The sequence below is a fragment of the Ochotona curzoniae genome, unplaced genomic scaffold (genome assembly GCF_017591425.1).
Source record: "Ochotona curzoniae isolate NIBS_2020 unplaced genomic scaffold, NIBS_Ocur_1.0 contig_2924, whole genome shotgun sequence".
Taxonomy (NCBI): domain Eukaryota; kingdom Metazoa; phylum Chordata; class Mammalia; order Lagomorpha; family Ochotonidae; genus Ochotona; species Ochotona curzoniae.
The window spans coordinates 28582-50122 of record NW_024465653.1 but is presented as its reverse complement, the minus strand read 5'-3'; the positions used below and the strand labels follow the sequence as shown (position 1 = coordinate 50122).

Sequence of the window (21541 nt, the reverse complement as noted above, 5' to 3'; positions counted from 1 at the left end):
GCATGGGAGGTGGGACAGACTAGACCAGGATGTTGCACATACTGGCAATCACAGGAACCAGGGCTGGAGGCGGGCTTTGTGGGTGCTTTTGGTGGTCACTCTGTTTCAGCTGTAGCATGTCAGGGCCAAGTGTGTTGGGGGTAAGGTCAGCCTGGGCTATCACACTGATTGGTTTGTGTAGGTGATGGGGTTGGAGACAGAACTGATCAATCAATTGAAACTACCAATGTGTCTGTGGAGGTTGATGTTGGTGACAGACAGAGCCAGAACCAGTACTGGTAAGAACACGCAACAGTCAGGTTTGAGATCATTTCAGATCAGGTATTTCTGGGGGACTCCTCCAACTGAACCATTCATTGGTCTCAGAATTCCAACTATGGCGAGAATTTCAGGATCTGTGGTCTGATCATAGAGTTCATGTTTCAGAACTGGGTCTCCTCAGTGGCTAAGGCGGAGCAGTAGACGGCATACCCAGACTCACATGGATTATATGACAGTCCACTGGGGCCGACAGAAGACATGTGATGCCCTAGCAGAGGGTGGAGGGCAGAACAAATCGATCAACTACAACAATCAAGCATTGGTAGCAAATATCTGGGCGAATGGAGACTAAGGTGCTCCTTGTCAGTCAGTGAACCTTGGAAGGAGTTCCTTCTCCTTGGAGTGGTGAGATTGACAGCATTTCAGAATGACTGATACAACCTGAGCAGAAAGCTCAGAGTATGCGCTACACTGGGACCCTGGGATGATGACATTGTGTGGCCATTTCCCATCCTCGATTCTAAGGCAGTTGGGAGGCTGGTGCGTCTTCTCCACTTATCTTCCTGCCTTCCCCAGGACACAGGAAGAAGACCAAAAAATGTGGAAACCGTGGTCTCATCCACTTTCCCCAAACCCTGCACCCTTCCAAAACCTGCCAGTTGTAACAAAGATGCAAAGAGACTTTAACTGAGAATCACTCGTTAAGGAGGGAAGAAGGAGAGAGGGGTGTGGAGAAAAGGCAGGCAGGAGAACTTGTAGGAGGCTTTTACCCCTTCCAACTTGGAGGCTGGCAGAGGCTCTGTCTAGATCCTAATTATGTAAGGAGTGTCAGTCTAGATTTATCATTGGTCAGTTAGAGTCTTGCTGGCCCAGTGACATGTTTGGCTCTGTGGCCTTTTCTGGTCCTGGGCTGAGGTCTGAGTGTCTTGTGGGGTCTGGTATAAGCCCAGCCACATCAGCCATCACAAACATCATCAAAAATGAAATTAAAAAGAAAAAGGAAAAGAGAGAATTAACAGAGAGAAACAGGAGGGAAGGAAGCATAACATCTCCTTAGAAGTGTACCTATACAATACAGGAAATCTATTCTCTTTAGTTTTAATCATTTTTTTTAATTAAAAAAAATTGAGCCTGAGATAAGTAAATATCTGATTGTCAAATATCTTACATAAAAGATAGGTCCATAAAAAAGAACCAATGATTTCAGAAGCAAAAGAAAAAAATTATAGGTGAGAACTTGCAAAACGTGTTTGGAGAATAGTATTAGAGTTAAGACATATGAACAATTCAAGTAGAATATTCTTAAAAATCCAGTGTTTTGGCTTAAGTTGCCATTTGAAATGCCAGCACTGTCTGACCCCTGGCTGCTTCTTTTCCCTCTGACTTGCTGCTAATGTGTTTGAAAAAGCAGAAGGTCAAATGTCAAGCACTGGGGCCTCTGCCATCCATGTGTGAGACCTGGATGGGTTCAGCTTGGGTTGTATCAGTGGATGCTAAGTTCAGACCCTCATCTCTTCCTTTATTTCTGTGACTGTATTTAAATAAATATGTTTTTTAAACAGTCAGATGTGAATATTTTCATGCACAACTGGTATAATATACAGGGGGACAATATCTCTGAAGGTTTTTTGGTAATCTGTATCATGATTCTTTACATGCATAATACCCTTTAACCTTGCAATTTTATGTTTAAAATGATGTCTTAAAAATATTAAAAAGCATAGGCCAATTTTTTTTAATATTAAAAAAAGGCTGGAAAAAACTAGAAGTCCACTGGTAGGAGAAGGGTTAAATAAGTTAAGGGAGTAATGCTTATGTGGACAGTAACTGTATATATATTATTGCATCCTGTTTTAAGTATGGACATTGTGGTACAGTAGGCAAAGGTACAGTGGGTTCTACCTACCCCCACTAAAACTACTATGTGCGTAGTAAGACTGAATCAGCAAATGCAAAATTTATCTACTTTCTGTCTGTTTCTGTGTTGTTATACCTTCAAAAACATAGAAATTATTTCTGCATTAAGTGAATGGTTCTGAAGCAAAGAAACATTAGTGTAAAAGAATAATTATAAAAAATATATCAGAAGCACTGATGTATATCAACTTCACTGGTAAGCATTGTGTTGGAATGAAATCATGGATATTAAAAAAAAAAAACCTTCTGAAACACATTTATGTACAGTAAGCATGAGTCCTAAAAGAGGAATATATTTAATAAATGTTTTCCCAAGGAAAGAAAAATATTTTAAAAGTGTGCTAAGGTATCGAATTGTGACCCTATTTGTATATGGGTATACACATGTAGATATTTTAGGCATCAATTGAATAGCGATTTCTTTTATATGTGTTACCTGTTTGTTAAAAGGCATCATCCTGTTTTCATGAACCTTAATTGCTCTCTCTTCAGTCCGCAAATTCTGATTTTCAATGCTGCTTTGCAAGCAGGACGAAGTGATTGGTTATTGAAATGGAGGCACACACAGCTCATGACCATCCTCCCTTTCCTGTAAACAACAGCTTTCAGCATATGGTTTCCTTTCACCACTGTTTCAACAAGAGGGGCAGGACGTTTGAGTTGGAGTTTCATCCTTCAGACACCTCACTTCTCCTCTCAGAGCCCCCCAAGAGCTGTGGGACTGGAGTGGCCTGCGTCTTGTTCTAGTGGGGTCCAGTGCTTCCACCTGCTTCATTACACGGCATAGATCCAGGTAACACCTGCTTTGATTCCCGTGCATCTTTCAATATGATTATCCTATTAATTCTGCTTATTCTAGAAATATAGTGCTTAATTCCAAGTAACGTGGCATGACATTTATAGGACAGAATTCCCTCTGTGTTGTATTACAATAGCATGAACCCTGAAGGATGTATAAATTGTAGTTAGTGTTCATGGAAACTTGTCGTCTCCCTCTCCGTATGCTCTGAGTTATGATTTATGTTATTCACTTAAAGAAGACAGATTTGAGAAGTTACGTTTAATTTGACACAAATGATTTATGTATTATCCATCCATGAAGGAGTGTATTTGAAAATTCTGGAGTAGAAAAGTCTACTTTTAATAGGATATAAGAAAAAATGTAAGCAGTTCGTATACCAAATTTTAGAAGTTGATAATGCGTATGAAATAATATAGTTACACTTTCTCCTGAAATTCCTTTGATATCATCTTTTCTTTCTGATTAGTTTAGGAATCAAGGTGAATTTAAAAATTTTGCTATTTATGATTTCTTACTCATTGGTATTAATACTAGGTTGTCTCCTGATAGTCACTAAATAATTAATGAATAGCTTTTGACATACTTTTTCACAAAAGTTTCTATGGCAATTTTAGAAAGAACCTAAAAAATGTGTAGTCAGTTTGTCTTGTATAAGGCCCTGGGCTTTGAAATGTTACCCTTTTTTTTATAATCACCCCTCAAAATCATGTAAAGATAATGTATGAGATATACCGCAGGAAGCTCTCTGATTGACTCTTGATAATTGAAAAGAAAGAACTTTTAAAACAGTTATATGTCTAGTAAGGTATGCATTTTTTTAAACTAACATACATACAGTTTTACAGAATATAGAATTTTTGATGCTTTAAGTTCTTTTTTTAACGATGCCGCCAAGATATGAGAAGGCACTGATTGTGCCCAATCTTTTTATATGTACGCTAAATATTGTAAGTGAAGATAGCTGAGTAAATAGTATAATAATATACTAGCAGTCCCTTCAATTCTTTCTATAGATTCTGATATTGATGGCAATAGTCCCAATGATCATAAATCATTTTGATGGATATATTAACAGCATTTCCATTTGTTGTATACATTAATTCAGTCTACATGCTTTAAGCACTTACTAGAGCAGATAAACACAGGTACTCAGGTATTCACAGACACACACACAAAATGACCTCTCAGCATCAAGTTCCTTGTATGTTCCTGTGGGCTGCTCTTTGGATATTTCTTTAGAAATCATTGTATTGTAAAGAGTTGTTGCACAAACATTTCTTTTCTTCTGAAGATGGGTGATCAGGAGGAGGTGACTTACTCATCTGTGAGAATTCTCCAGTCTGCCTCAGAATCTCAGAAGAGATTAAGGCCTGATGGCACCAGAAGGCCTGGGAGATCTGCCAAGAAAGGTATTTATGTATATTATGTTTGAGCTTTACTTGTTTTATTTGAAAGGCAGATTTACAAGGAGAGAAAGAGAAAACCAGAAAGTGATCTTTCACTGACTGGTTCACTTTCCAAATGACTGCAGCAGCTGGAGTCTGGTCAAGCTAGAAGCTTGGGCAAACACTTCGGTCTCCCACATGGATGGCATGCATTCAAGTACCTGGGCCATCTTCTGCTTCCCTAAGTTCATTAGCCAGGAGCTCGGTTGGAATTGGAGTAGCTGATACTTGAACCAGAGCGAAATGAGGTGTTGGTGTTGTCAGCGATAGCTTAACCCCTCCTGTATCATAATGTCACCCCAGGTTATACTAACTGAGCATCCAAATTCATGCGATGTCATGGGGTGACAAACTAGAGGTTTAAAAACAATCTTATATTCACTTCTGGCCATTAATTCCAGTTATAAAAGAAAACTGGAGCTGGCTAACCTGGAAGAATTACTTTATTATTTGTTTAATAATTTATTTTTTTTAAATGATCTTACAAGAAACTGAGATGATGAGGACATTAATACACTTTCAGAAATATGAGTACTAATAGAATACACTTATTTAAATTTGACCAAGGATAGTTTGTGAGGTGTCTAAAAGCAAAGAACATAATAGGATTTTAAAAAAACCCTAGCATTTCTTAGAGAAATAACTGTATTAGATGTTTAATATAGAAATAAGCTTTTAAACAATGTTATTATACAAACAAAAAAGATTTTAGGTACACACACACACATACATACATAAACTGAAGGGCCACCATGATTCAAACTATTTGCGTTGAAGGAAAATTTTGATTTTTCTGGTCATTATTTAACTCCTAGTTGAGAATAACCTGTAGTGTTTCAGTTTAGTGATCATAATAGAAAGAATTAATCCAACAATGAGGACCACCAAAACAATAAGATGCATACACCATTGCCTACTGAAATGCAGAATTGACAGTGAGGAAAGGAAAGTGGATTTCTAGAAAGTTCTGTGAGGATGGACGCCGGTCATGTCTGCAAATCAGAATATTCTCTGGTGGTGACCACTTTGTCAAGAGCATCGCCTGCTTTGTTCTTGTCATGATTAGCTTGATCACAGCAAAGACTGCACATGCCACTTTACGCTCTCCCAGAATCCTTATGTCGTTGGTGCCTCTTTATGGGACATAATTTTGAAACTTTGGAGAACCAACTTGTTCATGGCCATTTCTAGAAACAGTTTCTATCAGCCAGAAAACATAAAATGTAAAGCTACAGTTTCCAGATTAAAAATCTAAATCATTTTGTAAGATATAGTCTTGTAAAATTTTTTGACAGAGTTTCCTTTGTTTTTACCCATGTCCCTGGTTAAGGTGAGTAATAGCTAGGCCTTTTACTGCTAATTCTTAGTTTTCTCTTCAAAGAGTTTGCAGTGCCCTGGCATCGCATTGCAGTGAGTCTTGGAATCCTGTCTTTACTTCTCTTGATGACGATCACAATGTTGGTGACAATGAGTGAGTAGGAAACAGATCTTTCTGGGAATTGTAGAATCACATGTGCAGATATTTAAATAATGTTCCCTGTTAGAACATTTGAAAGTTCTGAATTGTTTTGGGGATTAAAAAAATGATTTTGCTGACCCAGCTGATGGGCCAGTGGCTAATGTCCTGGCCTTGAATGCGCCGGGATCCCATATGGGCGCTGATTTTAATCCTGGCAGCTCCACTTCCCATCTAGCTCCCTGCTTGTGGCCTGGGAAAGCAGTTGAGGATAGGTCAAAGCATTGGGATGCTGCACCCACGTGGGAGACCCAGAAGAAGCTCCTAGCTCCTGGCTTTGGATCGGCACAGCACTGGACATTTTGGTCACGTGGAGAGTGAATCATCAGACAGAAGATTTTCCTCTCTCTCTCCCCTCCTCTCTGTATATCTGACTTTGCAATAAAAATAATAAAACTTCAAAAGTTGATTTGGCAGTATTTAATTTTATTTCAAAGGCTAAGTCACACACACACACACACACACACACACACACACACACACACACACACACGACGGAAGGAGAGAGAGAGATCTTTCATCCATCTCATCTGTTCAGACACCAAATGTCAACCATTGGAAGCTGGTGCCAGTTTAAAGTTTGCTACCAGGGGCTTCTTCCAGGTCTCCCACATGGGTGCAGCGACCCAAGCACTTGAACCATCCTCCACTGCTTTCCTAGACATATTAGTAAGGAGCTGGATAGCAGGGGGTGAGAAGGGATTCGAATCATTGCCGCTATAAAATGCTGGTCCTGCAAGCAGTGGCTTTACATGCTAAGTCAAGGTAACGGCCCTTGTTGGTGATTGTTTTTCTTGGACATGTCACAGTGGCATTTCATTTTGTTTACTTAGTCTACTATTCTGAGGCTACATTTGTTGTGTATTATTCTGAAGGTAACTTATTCTGTATAGCACACAGTAATATTCCTTTTGGTTGGTAACTGTGCATTTTAAAATATGTAATAAGAACATGGTAAGCAGAACAAAAACATACATACAAACTGATGTTGAATTTAAGCTTAATCTTGTATTTGGATTGCCTCAAATATTTGTAGAACACAATGGACATTCCACAACTGGATAACATCACCTATTTTCAGATGTTACCGCTAATACAATAATAACTGTGTTATATCTTCATGGTTGTTTAGTTCACCTTTCTTTTCTTTTTATTTATGGACAGAGAGAGAAAGAGAGATAAAGGAAAGAAGGTAAGATGGAAGGAATGAGAAAGAATAAATAAAAAAGAAAATATAAAGAAAGAGAGAAAAGAAGGATAGAGAGAAAGAAGGAAAGGGAGAAAAAGGAAAGAGAATGTGCAGAGAGAAAGGATGGAGAAAAGAAACTGAGGGAAAAAAGCACTGAAAGAAAGGAAGAGAAAGAGAGAAAAGAAAGAAAGGATGAAGGGTGGGAGGAAGGAAAAACAAAGAAGAGAAAGGGAAAAAGAAAGATTAAGAAGGAAGGAGAAAATAGAAAAAGTTTGATTTGTTGGTTCACTCCTTAAATGACTGCAGCTGAAGTTGGGAGCTTGGAACTGTTAATTCTGGTGCTCCATGTGGGTGGCACTAACTCACTGAGTCATCACAGATGCCCATCAGCTCCCAGGAAATGGAGTCAGGAGCCAGGATTGAATCCAGGGACTCTGATGTGAGTTATGGGCATCCTAACCCCAAGGACAAGCATCTGCCCCCTACTTTAGGTCTTTATCTACAGATGATGAATTGGTAAATGTTAACTAACTGAATTTTATGGTGGTAGATATTTGTAAATGATATACTGCTAAAAATAAACCAGCGTGTAAGCTATGGTGTTAGCTATCATAATTTTATTTGGGTATTTTGCTTTTCTGCCCTTAAGTTGCCAATAGTGAGAAATGTGATGTTTCCATCACTGTGGTCAGTTCATTGAGGTGTGACTTTCTAATGCCAAATTACTGAACTAATGAGTACAGTTGGTTGTTGAAGTGAGACTTTTTCTAAAGTCTTTAATTTCACTGTTTGATCTCCATGAGTGCATTTTCTTATGATATTTATGTCTCAAATATTAGTTTTCCAGTTAATTCAAGAAAAACATCAACAGCAAAAAATTTTAGTAAATCTCAATCAGAGTGAGTACTTGAATGAGCAACTTCTGGCAAACAAGACTTTAGAATGTGAAGTTCTCAGAAATCGAACCCTTCTACAGCAAAAGAAACTGGAGTCATTCCTTTCAAAAAAGACTAGATGTTGTACAGATCCAGGTATGGAAGGAATCTGGAGTGAAAGTTTGTATTGCTTTGCATTCCCCTTCTAAAAGCTTTGGAGTCTTATAAGCAGGCTTGCCCCAGTGACTTGGGTCTACTGGACAATTTTCAATTTGTGTCTTTCAGATGAAATGTGGGTGGTTTGTTTTCTTGTTTCAAATATGGGATTTGGGAATCCTTGGAATCATAGTTGGATTAGTAGAGTCTTGTCACTCCCAAATGCAATGGCAATTCTTGCTGCCCTGCTATTACTAACAGTGAAAGAGAGGACCAGCACCCCAGGAGATAGTCAGATGATTTGGTCTAGTGAGAATTAGGGTGTGGCTCACACAAAATATGAAAGCTTTAAGAAAAAAGCATAACGGACCTACAAAAGACACAAGGAGGTTTAGTTGAATGCTGTTATGAAGATACCTTGTGTGTTTGTGTGTGTGTATCTAGACCTCCCGTGTGTTTGTATTTATGACCATCAATACCAGATAACTTTAAAATTCATGCAAAATGCAGAGTAATTCAAAATGTCTTGTATGCAAACTCAGCTTGTATGTTAATTCCATTATCACTGAACTTTTTGAAATGCACTCACATATACTTCCTGAAATATATTGTATGTATTGTATATTGCAATATTATATTGTAATGTTACAAATATAAATATACAAAAGAAAAGGTTGCAAATATATTCCTAAGTTAGAAAGCATGCTAGAATTTTTAAATAGGTTCAGGATAGAGAAACATTATAGATTAAATACATGTACTTTGATAAGTTGGACATATGTATTGCATGATAGCATGATCATAATAGGAATAATCGAGATATCCATTGACTCTCAATATTTATTTGGTAATTTCTATATTTATTTTTGATAAGTACACTATGACATTAGTGTACATTTATTTTTGAGTGTACAAAACAACATTGTTAATCAGAAGCACTGTGTTATGTCTCATACCCCTAGACTCTGTTCCTCACACATAATGTCCTCTGTGTTTTCTTCATACTGTCACATATAATAGAATTTGCTTCTTTAATTATTAATTCCATTGTATGTATGTATGTTCCACATCATTCATCCATCAGTGGATGTCTAGGTAGTCTCCATCTCTTGGCTATTGAGGATTACGCTGTCTTGAACATGGCAGTGCAGGTTTGTCTTAGCATCCCTGAACCATGGAGATCCCCATATTGTTGTTGCTATTGTCATAGAGGGATCTTGAACCTTTGAGTCTATTATGGAGGGCTGATTAATATATTGCTCTGATTACTAGAAGATCATATAATAAAAAAAATAATAATTGGTTCTGTGTTGTAGGTAAAAGCTATCATTGCTGCTGGTCCTGTGATGGAGTCAATTGCTACTATTTTGAAGAGGAAAAGAAAAACTGGCAGGAATGTAAACAAACTTGCCAGAAGTACAACTCCTCGCTTTTGAAGATAGACAACGAGCAGGAACAGGTATCATGGACTCTTCCATTTATTCTCATTGTCATGAACTGTCTCACTTTACAACCTGTGATACTGAGAAAGGAGGGGGGCATGCAGAAAGAGGGGTCTTCAAGTGTTCTTTCTGTCATGTCTGGTGTTTGACTGTCATGACTGTACAGCTAGGAATCTCCCAGGACACTCTGTTTGCTGATAAGCATATGATTAGGCTACTCATCAAGTGCTCAATGCATATTATTTGTTATGACAGTCATCTGAAAGAGCGAGAAAGAGCGAGAAAGGAAGACACTCTGTGTATGTGAGGGAGAGAAAAGGAGAGAGAGACTTGTATCTGTTGATTCCCTTCCCACTTGGCTGTGAAGGTCAGGGCTGCCCAGACAGAAGTCAGAATGTAGGAACTTCATTTAGGTCTCCCGTGGCAGTGGTAGGAACCCAAACACTTGGGCCATCCTCCTCTGCTCTTCCCTGGCCATTAGCAGGAAAGTGGATCAAAAGTTAAGCAGCCAGAACATATACCGGCACCACTGATGTTTGGTGTTTTAACCCATTACATCATAATGCTGGCCTTGAGGTTGTCTTTTTAATGTATTCCTAAGAAAAATACAAAATGTGTTTCTATAGAAATGTGTTTTCCAACATCAGCCTGAAATCTGTACAATCTAGAAAAATGACTTACAAATATATGCAAAAATAACAAATCCTGAAGTTGAATTCGCAATATCAAGTCATGAAATAATTTCCTAACTAGTGACTAGTTTTTTTTATCTGATAAAACAAAGACACATTTATTAAATTTGATTTGTATTTTATATGATGTTTACTAGTTGATCAGGGTGGGAGGATAGACTAGGGAAATGTGAGCACTGTCTCCAAATTTTTTGTTTCTTCTTCCTAAAACATGAATCTAAACCTCCATTTTATACAGCAGCATTTATGTAATGTATCACTTTCACTTACTGCATTTTAGACATGTGTAATACTTGGTAATACTGCTTCTCTTCCTTGTATCCCTTCCAACTACTAAACTAAAAGCATTGTTTATTTCTCTTGTGAGTCTGAAACCTTTAGGTATCCCTTACACAAAGCCTTTATTTTAAGAAATTTATTTTAAAGACTCCTTTGCTTAGGATTATGGATTGATCCATTCTCTATAACATTACATATTGTTTTGGAGTGTGAGCTTATTAATTTATTTAAGGGTCTTAAATTACTTAAAGAGATTTGTTGTTAGTACATATTTTGATTTTAAAGTCTTCCATGTTTTAAATAATCCAGGAGACTGGCAGACGGTTTTCACATATGTAGTACATGATAGAAAAGCTACTTTTGAAGTTAAAAATAAATGTGTGAAGGATAAGAGATATTTCTTAGAAGCAGAGATAAGGTGATGGCAGGGTCCTGGCCTTAGGCACAGCTCGTCCCCGCCCCCTGTGCCTCTTCACATTCATGCAGCAGATGGGAACTTAGTTCTCTCATACGTTTTGTTTCCTTTATAGACATTCATTACATCGCACATTCATAGTAATAATTACTGGATTGGACTGTCGTATGTTGACAAGGAGAAAAAATGGAAATGGGTTGATGATGGTTTCTCACCTGGAATGTAAGTTTCTGGTGTGTGTTCAAACTTTAACTTTGGTGTAGGAGTTTGAAGGATTATGTCTAGAAGGGTCATCTTTCACTTCACACAGTTTAACTTAACTTTGAGTAGGCCTCACTGGTAAGAATAAGAGTAAAAGAGCATTTTGGGAAGCAAAGACAAAGGAGAAGTGTCATACGGAGTTATTAATGATAAAGGTATACTAAATACATTCAGGATGTGTTGTAAGAGATGCAAATTGAAATGCAATCGTGAGTCTGAGAGATGAAGTGACTGTGCCATCTGACATAGCAAGTTATTCCTCTCTCATGTATAAATAAGGTTCCTATGTATCTCCCAAAATTCATGTGGAACTGCTTTGTGTAATTAGTCTGTGCATGGTTATGTTTGTTCCTATATGATTGAGTATAAATGTGTGCACTGTGTACATTTGTACACCTATGTAATCTTATACATGAACATGAGATGTCTTCACAAGGTCATGGAACATGTGTCGTATGGAAAATCTATGTGTTCCTTGGCTTCACACTGCTTTTGCATCAAGGCAAATTTACCTTTTTTGTGTAGTCTTCTCTTATATAGTTTTTAATTATGTAGACTCCTGGGCTTACATTTAGTTCTGACTTAATAATTTTCAAATAAGCAGATAATACAATGTTTACTTTTAGGCATTCTATTTTTTTCAAATATCTGTGGTTACTAATATTTTTCATTTTTCTAATTCTTGAGAGCTATTAAATATGTATATTATGTTTGGTATCTGACAGTTTTAGTGTTTGAAGTTTTAGGAATCTAATCCATTGTTTCTGCGGGCCTTTGTTCATGATGTTACTTTCTTTAAATTACTTAGTGATCATTTTGTTCTTTGGAGCTGGTTTGGAAACTGATTAGTGATCGTGATGGAGTTGTTGGCTTCCTCAAGAAAGAATTTGCTTTTGTTGGATACCTTGGAGTACTATGAATTTGGCATAATTTATTGTAATTTAATTTCAAACAGAGAGAGAAAGAAATGACTATAAGTGTGGTTTCACTATCCCAAAGCCTGCAGCAGTCAGGACTGAGCCAGGCAGAACACAGGGGCCCAGTACTCACATTGGGCATCTCACACGGGTAGTAAGACCCAAGTACTTGAGCCTCCCAGGATGTGTGTTAGCAGGAGTCTAGGTTCAGGAGTACAGCTGAGAGTCAAGCCCCAGTGCTTCTGCATGGAGTGCAAGCAACCCACATTGACTGTTGCTCCACATCTGGACCAGTTCTAGTAAGAGCTTGAAGTCCTGCAGCTGTTTCTGGTGTGGTTCTGGGCTGGGAACTTACAAAAGGCATCTTGCAGGAAATCACCTAGCTACAAGGTTCTTGTGGCCAGCACACACATTTTGTGTGTTAGGAAGATGCAAGGGTGTGTAAGTCTGGCCACAGCTGCAGAGTTTTGATTGCCCTGAGGAGCGGTTGTAATTTAATTTGTGTGTTTTGGGCAAATGCTTAGGTGGATATCACCAATGCATGATGAATGTAAATCTCATAAACTTGGAATGTACGCATGCTTCTTGCAAATTGCATGAGGAATTTTTCATGATTTTTGTCTTCTGCTTAAATTCAATATTTGAAAGAATTCTAGAGTGAATATTTGTCACTGTTGGGTCTCACCATTTAGGTAGTTCGTTGTTTATTTAGAATCTCTATCTTTGAATGCATTCAACTCATCACACCAATCAATGTACAAATTGGCTTTAACGCTAAAGTTATCCTTCCGAATTCTGATCTCTGTTTAATTTTCTATTTAACACTCCACCTGAGTGTGAATATGCTTCTTGCCAAGAAGGTTCAATATTTATCCAGTATTTCAAGTTATTATTAATAGGAAAATAATTATGGACCTCCAAGTTACTATTTTTCTGAAATAGATATTCTGCATTAGTTTTCAATTGATTGCCATGTTTTAGCTCAACCGCTAGGTTTGGGATGGAGAAGGCAAAGAAATAAAAACAACGAAAGCATGAATCATTCTAATCTCTGAACTATATTGTTGTTCCTTACACTCTACATGCTCATGAGACCTGGTGATTTGTGTCACAGCAATTCAGTTTTTCTCTGTGAAAATTACTTACTTTTATTGAAAATATAAAATGAGAAAGGAGGTTTAATATACCACAATCTCAGAGTACTATTGAAAAGGTTTTTTCTGTTAACCATTAATTACCAGTGCACAATAAACTGGGAGATTATGAATAAATGCATTTAATGGGCTAAGCAAAAGTTTCTATGTATCAGGAATTCAGGAAAAACAGTTTTTAAATTTTACAAATTCTGTGTTTGGTTAATTCAGAATTAAATGATTGACTTACATTTTCTGTTCTGTAGGAATTTTTCAATAATGAAATCAGCTTCTGGGAGAGGAAAATGTGCATTTTTATCCTCAATAAGAGTAGAGGATATTGATTGTTCTAAAAATCACAGTTGCATCTGTGAAAAGAGCATTGATTGTATTTCCCCCACTTCAAGGTGTACTTAGAAGGTAAAACCAGATCCCTGACATATTCTTGTGTCCTATAATAATTTGTGTTTGTTATTAATACATGTGGTTTTTTTTTTACTGCATTCTTTAGTTCGATGTGGAAACAGAATGAGCTGGAAGAGGAAGAAAACCTTTGTTTGTACAGTGACTGGAGGGTTCAGACACCATCTTCTTACTGTGGATGGCTTGCAAAACATAACTTTGGAAAGGAATTGCCCATTTCTTCATGGCCCCAAGGAATTATTCTCTTTTGGTTTCTCTGAGCCATCCATGAAACCAATTGGACAATGCTGATACACAGCCTGGATCTTTTCCACTTCAGTGGGTTAAACATATTGGCATCTTCTGACCTTGACAACATAAATAAGAATTAGAATGTGGTTACTTTTTTACTATTACAAGTATTCTTCATCTTTAACAATCATTTTGTTATGGAAGTTAAATTTAAATTTATTGAACACTGAAAAGATGAGTGCAGGGAATTCCCGCACAACTCTTACCCATGGTTGTCAATTGTTTTTATTTTGCCCTACCTGCTCTATTCATTCTCTTTCATGTGTCTGTCCTTGGCGAATCAACTTATAATAAATTGAAGACATCATATTCCCTTGTCTAGATATTTTCCAAGAAAATATTTTTCCTGTGTAACCAACATATAATAATCAAAATCAGAAAATTTATCATTGATACAGCATTATGATCTAATACATAAACCATATTCAAATGTTGTCCATTTACCTGTCCTATATAGTCCTATATATTGTTCAGAATAATATATGTATTTAACTAAAAGATCTTTGGAATTAGTGTTTCTAAAACTCCTTTAACCTGGAATAGCTGTTCATATCATCTTTGTTGACATTGACATTGTAAAATCAATCTTATCGAGTTCGACTTGGTGCATAATAAAAGGTCCCCTTTATAAGTCATGAAGGATATACGTGTTACCAGTAATTGTACTTCTTATACACCATCAAATAAAAATTTAGGACACTTCCGTTACTTCTAAAAGTTTATTTCTGCGTCACACCACTCGCCTAGCCCATGGTAGCCAGTGATGTTTGTCTGTTAGTGTAAATTAGTTTGTATTAGGGCAGAATGACATGCACGTTCACTGGGATCTCCAGAACGATGCCAAAGAGAGGCACAAGGAGCAGGCATCTTTGCCTTGCTTTAAATCTTAGAGAACAAGTGCTGAGCTATTTATTATCATATGTGTGTTTCATTAGGAATTTTTTCATGTATATTCTTGATCATATTGAGAAAATTGTCTTCAGTTTTTGAATTTTATCCTGGACAGCAGCTCAGTTTTGTTATGCATTTTCTGCATTTTTGAGGTGGTCACATGCGTGTTCTCTCTCAGTAAAGGGATGACGTGAAGTGCCTTGACTGACTCTTGCCTGTTACGTAAAGCTGCTGTATGGGTAAATGCCACTTGGTGATGATGTAGTTTCTGTGCTTTTTTATGCTTTGCCCGATTTGCCTGGGTAATATTATTTTAAATATGTTTGTGCTTATAGCCATAAGGGATTAGTATTTTTAAAATTGCCATTGCTTCTTTGTGTGGTAGAACAAATAATGCTCATATATATTCTCTGGGATGGTTTTGAATATCTGAGGTTGAGGTGCCAGCAGGTTCAGTGTCTGCTCAGGGCCTGCCCTGGGTGATGGATGACTCCCTTTCATGCAGGACAGCACACAGAAGTCTGCCTTTTGTAAGGATACTGATCCCATCCATGCCTGAACTGTGCCGGCAGCCCTCGAATTCTCCACTTCTTCATGGCATCCATTGGGAATTTGGCTTCGAAATAGAAAATTGTAAAGCAGGAACATAAATATTTAGTCCACACAATAAAAGATAGTTTCTTAATGGTTATCATTAATAATCATTTTTTATAAACTTGGAACTCAAGATTTACTTTTTCATGGTCGTTTGAAGATGGAGAAGGAAAATTTGCAGCATCAAAATTGGCTTAACATCTTCTAAAACAGTGATGAAGACCGTTGGGTTGCCAGCTGGGCTGCTGCAAAGGCAAACGCTGGAGTTTAGGATGCACAAGCCACTAGGCTACCACACTGGGCCCACATCCATATTCTTGAGATTCATATAACTTCACCACAGTCTAATGTGCCCATCATTTTATTGTCATCCTCAGCTGTTGTTATCAATTTGTCTCTGTGCCTCATCTGCAAATCACACTGTATCACAGTCTTAGATGCACAGAAAGAAACCAGTGCTTACAGTATTCAGTACTGTCTTTGGTTTTGGCCACTGGCATGTATCTCCCAAGGAGCAAGTCCTGTCATCTGTTGCTCTTTGATTGCATCTCCTCCTTCCATTTCTCCACACTCTGTTCTCTCTCTGTTTCTAAAATTTTATCGTGGCAAGACTACTGTGTAAATGAGCCTATACAGTACAGGGCCTTGGTATAATTCGATATAAAGATGAACAAAATTCTATTATTTGCATCAAAATGTTTGGAACTGAAATACATCATGATGAGTGCAATAAGAAAGGCAAACTATCTTATGTTATTCTTCTTTATATTTGTGTTATAATTTTAAAAATAAAAACCCAAAATATACTATAATTGCATATTTGTATTAGTTCTGTTGCAAATATAGTGTCATGTTAAAAATGCCTTTAAAATATTTGTCAATTAAATTGCAAAGAATCACACTATTATACTTTTTCTGATTTTGTTTCTATTTTAATGTCTTAAAAATGATTTATTTATTTTAAAATCAGAGCTACAGAGAGAGGAGAAAGTCAGAGACACAGAGCAAACTTCCTTCCTTGGTTCGCTTTCCCAAACGAGCCAGTTTGAGGCCAGGAACCAGCAGCTTGCTCTGGGGTTTCCCATGGGGGGTCAGGGTCCCAAAGCCTTGGGCCATCCTTTGCTGCTTTCCCAGGCCACAAGCAAGGAGGTAGATTAAAAGTGATGCAGTTTGGACTCAAAGTGGCACCCATATGGAATGGGAAAAAGGGTAAACATCACCTCAGTGAAGGCCCCACTACTTACGTTTCTATAAGTGAAGTTAAATCCCAACATGGATTGCATTCTTGCTTCCTGGCTTCAGCCTGGCCCAGCTCTGTCTACTGAGACCTGTGGGGGGGAATAAACCAGTGGGCCAGAGATCTCCATTTGTTTATGGTTTTCTCTGTTTCTGTCTGCCTATCAAATAAAACAAATAAGTAAATAAAAATTTATCTTAAGCAAACAAAATAAAAACCAATCAGATTGTCTGTGAAGCATGAACTAACTTCTAGGTTAGACGGGCAGGGAAATGAAAGTGATTCTGAATTTAACATCGCCAGCTACAAATTATATTCTTAGGATACAACATGACAGGAAACCAGAGTGTGTGCTACATGACAAGTTGTTGTAAGATTAAAAAATAAAAAAGCAGGAAACCCTTGTGATGTGTGGTTAAAAACATTAGCAGACTCTTAATATAGCTTCACAGCTTGCACCTTCATGACGACTCCGGTTGCACTCTGACCCGCTGTTGTGTGTGTGTATACAAAGACGTCAGCTTCTTTGAAGTGATAACATCTTGTCATTTTGTCCCCCTCAAAGCTAAGTATTTTTCCATCCCTCATGACCCACAGAACACGACACATGGTAGGGAACTCCAATACACACACTACCTAGAAATTCATTCTAAGGGTTTCTTGTAAGTGAAGACTAAAGCCTACTCAAAACATGACTTTCATTAGCAATGCCTTCTTATCTCCTGTGTGGGTCGTATGACTTCTGACAATTTTTTTTCTTGAGCTATTACAGAGGAAGCACTCTTTTTCTTACTTTCCTCCTCCCCACCTCTTTTTCTTCCTGAGATTCTATTTATTTATTTGGAAAATGGAGTGACAGAGAGAGGGAGGAGAGAGAGAGAAAGGGAGGGAGAGAGAGAGATCTGATGGTTTACTCTCTACCTGGCCATGTGGCATGGGTCTGGCTAGACAAAGCAGAAGCCAGGAATTCCAGCCAAGTCCCCCACGTGGGGGGCAGAGGCCTATGGTCTGCTCTTTCCCCAGCACATTAGCACAGAACTGGAGTACAAGCAGAAGAGTCGGGACTTGAAGCAGTGATCTGAGACTCACTGCCAGCATTACACGCAGTGGCTTATCTCTCTGTGCCACATTACCTGCCCCTGGTTTTCCTGTTTTCATGACTTTTCTCTGCTCTCCAGAAATGATAGGGGAAGTACTAATATGGCAGTGAAATCACACGAGAAAGAAAGAAGGAAAGAAGGAGAGAAAGAAGGAAGGAAGGAAAGAAGGAAGGAAGGAAGGAAGGAAGGAAGGAAGGAAGGAAGGAAGAAAGAAAGAAAGAAAGAAAGAAAGAAAGAAAGAAAGAAAGAAAGAAAGAAAGAAAGAAAGAAAGAAAGAAAGAAAGAAAGAAAGAAAGAAAGAAAGAAAGAAAAGAAAGAAAGAAAGAGAGAGAGAAAGAAGGAAAGAAAGAAAGAGAAAGAAAGAGAAAGAAAGAAAGAGAAAGAAAGTGAAGGAATCGATCCAGAACTTCTAACTGGAAATATGATTCTGGCTATTTTCACAGAATATGAGTTTTGAACATGGTCTTATACATGCAACAATTCAATTCATTTTAGTGTTTTTTCCTTGTGCTGCCTGCTATGTTTGAACACACAGTAAAGCTAATTCATTTTTACTTCCAAGACAATCAATCATGAAGTTTCAGTGTATTCCATGCAACTATTTGTCATGACAATTAAGTGTTCAGCTTTGATGGGAGGCATAAAAAAGGGCAAATCATACTGAGGTCGAGGTCTCTGACAGGGAGCAGAGCCACCCAGGGTCAGCCACAAGGGAAGATAACCCAGCAAAGACCCGCCTTTCCCTCCAGGACATCTCGTGCAAACCCAGCTGAGGGCTGGTTAATGAATTTCTTTTTTTCTTGGCCTTCACACCCATGGCTGAAAATGAGCCCTGAAAGCAGGCTGCTGTATTCAACTTAGGCGAGAACAAAAAGCTGGGTGCTCACTGAGAATGAGAGAAGGACCCTTTCAGCTCATTGGAGATGTGCGGGCCAGGAATATCTTACTGCTACCAGCAAGGAGGAAACCGTTAATAAAAACAACTTAGAATTCAATTTGAAGGCGCTCTTCCAAGCGTGAGCCCTTCTGTGGGCTGTGCTTTGCAAAGGCACATCTTCACCTCTGAGTTTGTAATTTTGCACAATGACCACCAGGCGGCACCATTAGATCGAGCAACTCAAAAGGCTTTTCAATGAGAAAATAAAACTTGGTTGTTACAAAACGTAGTCGTTTTAACTGCTCTTGAAAGTGTTTCCAGGTCATCACTGAACGTAAATTTAAAAAATATATATATATCTGTGTCAGTACATTTAAAGCTGATAATACTTTCTGAGCCAATGGTTTTACTTGTGGAAACCTATCTTCAGGATATAGTAACAAGCACAAAATGTTACATATTTGGATTTTTTTTTCTTTTTCCTCAGCATCATTTGAATTGCGACTTGCTGGGTAAAATAGGACATGTAACAGTAATAGAAGGATTAACTGTATCTGATGCAATCATACAGTTGAAGAGCAGAAAACGCAGGGGCCCACATTGTGGTGTAACAGGGTAAGCCCCTGCCTGCAATGCCAGGAGACCTTATAGGAGAGGAGGTTTAAATCCCAGCTGCTCTGCTTCCAATCCAGCTTCCTGCTGACAGTCTGGGAAAGCAGTAGAGGATGCAGAGGCCTTGGGAATCCTAGAGAGATCTTCTGGCTCCCAGCTTCAGATTGACCCAGATTTAGCTGTTGAGAGATTTGGGCGGGGGGGGGGGGGAGTGATCCAGCAGATGGAAGATCTCCCTCCCTCTCTCTCTCTCTTCTCTCTCCTCAAGCCTTTTCAAGTAAAACAAGCATCTTTTTTAAAAAAAGATAAAATAAGAAATCTTTAAAATGCCTTTTATAAATCACTGGTGATATGAGAAACTGTGACATGAAGTTAACGTGAAAAGAACCATCAAGTCGCCGTGACTCCAGGATGTCCTGTATTCTTTTATAGAACACAGTTTTAGGACAACAGAGGCTGTTTGTCGAGAGGCGTGACCTTCAGGAGGCTGTCCTTTGGGGCAGTTCTTCTCTTTCTCGGAGGAGGTGGCTGTATCAGTGTGGACTCCAGCGAGGTGTGGAGAATACTGCGAGGGGATCAAGAACTGTTAGAGCTGCAGACTTCACTGTGTGCTGAAAGACGATAGAATTTCTCCTCCTAGCACTAACCATGGAGTGTGTGCTGAGGGTCTGGTCCAGAGCCCACAGCTTGCTAAGCAGGCAGGACGGTGCCCTGGGAAGGGAGGCCCCGAGCTGTCATCCTCACGGTCTCCCTGTGGTGAGGGATGAACCTTCCCCAGAGAAGCCACAAAGTGACGGAGCGTAGAGGCTCTCTTGCCACTTCTGGCTCTTCTCGAGTCTTCCAGATTGTCTCCATTACAACGCTGGTATTGGCAAGCTCCTCCCTCCGACTCATCTCGTGGCACTGCTGTGAATTCACGACTGACTGGAGGAAAAATGCAGCTTTTCCCAGCTTCATATCTCCTCTCATTATTGGATCTTGTGCATGATGTCCCTTGAATGTCAAAATAAAATTTTATGAAAGATTTATTTATTGTTAGCAAAGTCATATTTATAAAGAGGAGGAGAGACAGAGAGGAAGATCTTCCATCTGTTGATTCACTCCCCTAGTGACCAGATCTGAGCTGATCCGAAGCCAGGAACGTCTTCTGGGTCTCCCATGCAGGTGCAGGGTCCCAAGGCTTTGGCCCGTCCTCGACTGCTTTTCCAGGCCACAAGCAGGGAGCAGGATAGGAAGCAGTGCCCCTGGGATAAAACCGGCACCCATATAGGATCCTGGCACGTGCAAGGTGAGGACTTTAGCTACTAGACTAACACACCAGGCCCAAAAGATTTCATATTTTAAAACTTAATGAACTTTCATTATGAATTACAGAGAAGTATGATGAGAATGGCCACTTAAGCTCTCTGTCTAGCTCACCTGCCAACAGATCAGCAAATGCTCAATTATACATCCATGTCAATGTCCTGTGCATGTCCTAATGTCAGTGTATCTGTGTCTTCCCTTATGAGATGAAAACCACGCTCCTACTCTCCAGCATTGAGGATTGGATGGCAGGTGCTGCAGAACAGCAGCAACGACAAGCAAACCCTCAGCCCTGGGAGGACAGCTGCATGCAGCTCGTGGAGCCCCCGTGCAGAGTTGGTGTCTTCACTGCACAAGGCACTGAGAAGGACAGCAGCAAGAACTAGCTCATCCTCACGGAGCAGAGGTCAGTCACCATGAAGGGATCGGCTATTCTCTCAATAACAAAGTCCAGTAAGGCAATTCCTAAAACTACATGCGGTTAGGCCAGCATGTAAACTACATGCGGTTCTGACCTCTGGGTCAGAAGCCTGCAACTCCAGTTCTGTCTCCTGGGTGGGTGGCAGGGATGGAGTTCTTGGCTCATCTTGCACTGCTTTTCTGGGTGCATTCGCAGGCAGCTGGGTCTGCAGTGGAGCAGTGGGGACTGTAACCTGAGCTCACGTGGGATGATGATACATCAGGTGGTGGCTAAACCCACTGCGCCACAATGCAGCCTCATAAGAGGTCATACTTAAGGAAGGCCAGTCCTTGACCTTGGGTTGAAAGGGGTGGGGAGAGAGAGGAAGTGTTTGCTTGGTCACCTGCCCACACAGTGAAATGCTGTCTGCTTGTGGTACAGTCCGTGAGCTTCCTGTGAGGTTTTAGCTCGAAGACCTCTGCAGCTCCAGCTAATTTTCCTCTTCCTCTGC

General features: G+C 39.1%; 1 protein-coding gene across 1 annotated transcript; it reads left to right on the top strand.

Moving 5' to 3' along the window:
• Positions 1-2838: 2838 nt before the first annotated feature.
• Positions 2839-13906, top strand: LOC121155408 (killer cell lectin-like receptor 2). Its single transcript, XM_040978699.1, has 8 exons — positions 2839-2971; positions 4272-4389; positions 5807-5896; positions 7970-8161; positions 9478-9620; positions 11105-11211; positions 13567-13720; positions 13812-13906. Exons 2-7 carry the CDS (start codon positions 4272-4274, stop codon positions 13715-13717), a joined length of 801 nt encoding a protein of 266 aa, XP_040834633.1. The 5' UTR covers positions 2839-2971; the 3' UTR covers positions 13718-13720; positions 13812-13906.
• The last annotated feature ends 7635 nt before the right edge of the window (positions 13907-21541 follow it).

What these genes read in the sequence shown, in the direction of transcription:
- LOC121155408 (XM_040978699.1), top strand. Translation starts at nt 4,272, where the DNA reads ATGGGTGATCAGGAGGAGGTGACTTACTCATCTGTGAGAATTCTCCAG. An exon ending in TAGACAACGAGCAGGAACAG is followed by an intron (nt 9,621 to 11,104) that starts GTATCATGGACT and finishes TTTCCTTTATAG; the next exon opens with ACATTCATTACATCGCACAT. An exon ending in GATGGTTTCTCACCTGGAAT is followed by an intron (nt 11,212 to 13,566) that starts GTAAGTTTCTGG and finishes TCTGTTCTGTAG; the next exon opens with GAATTTTTCAATAATGAAAT.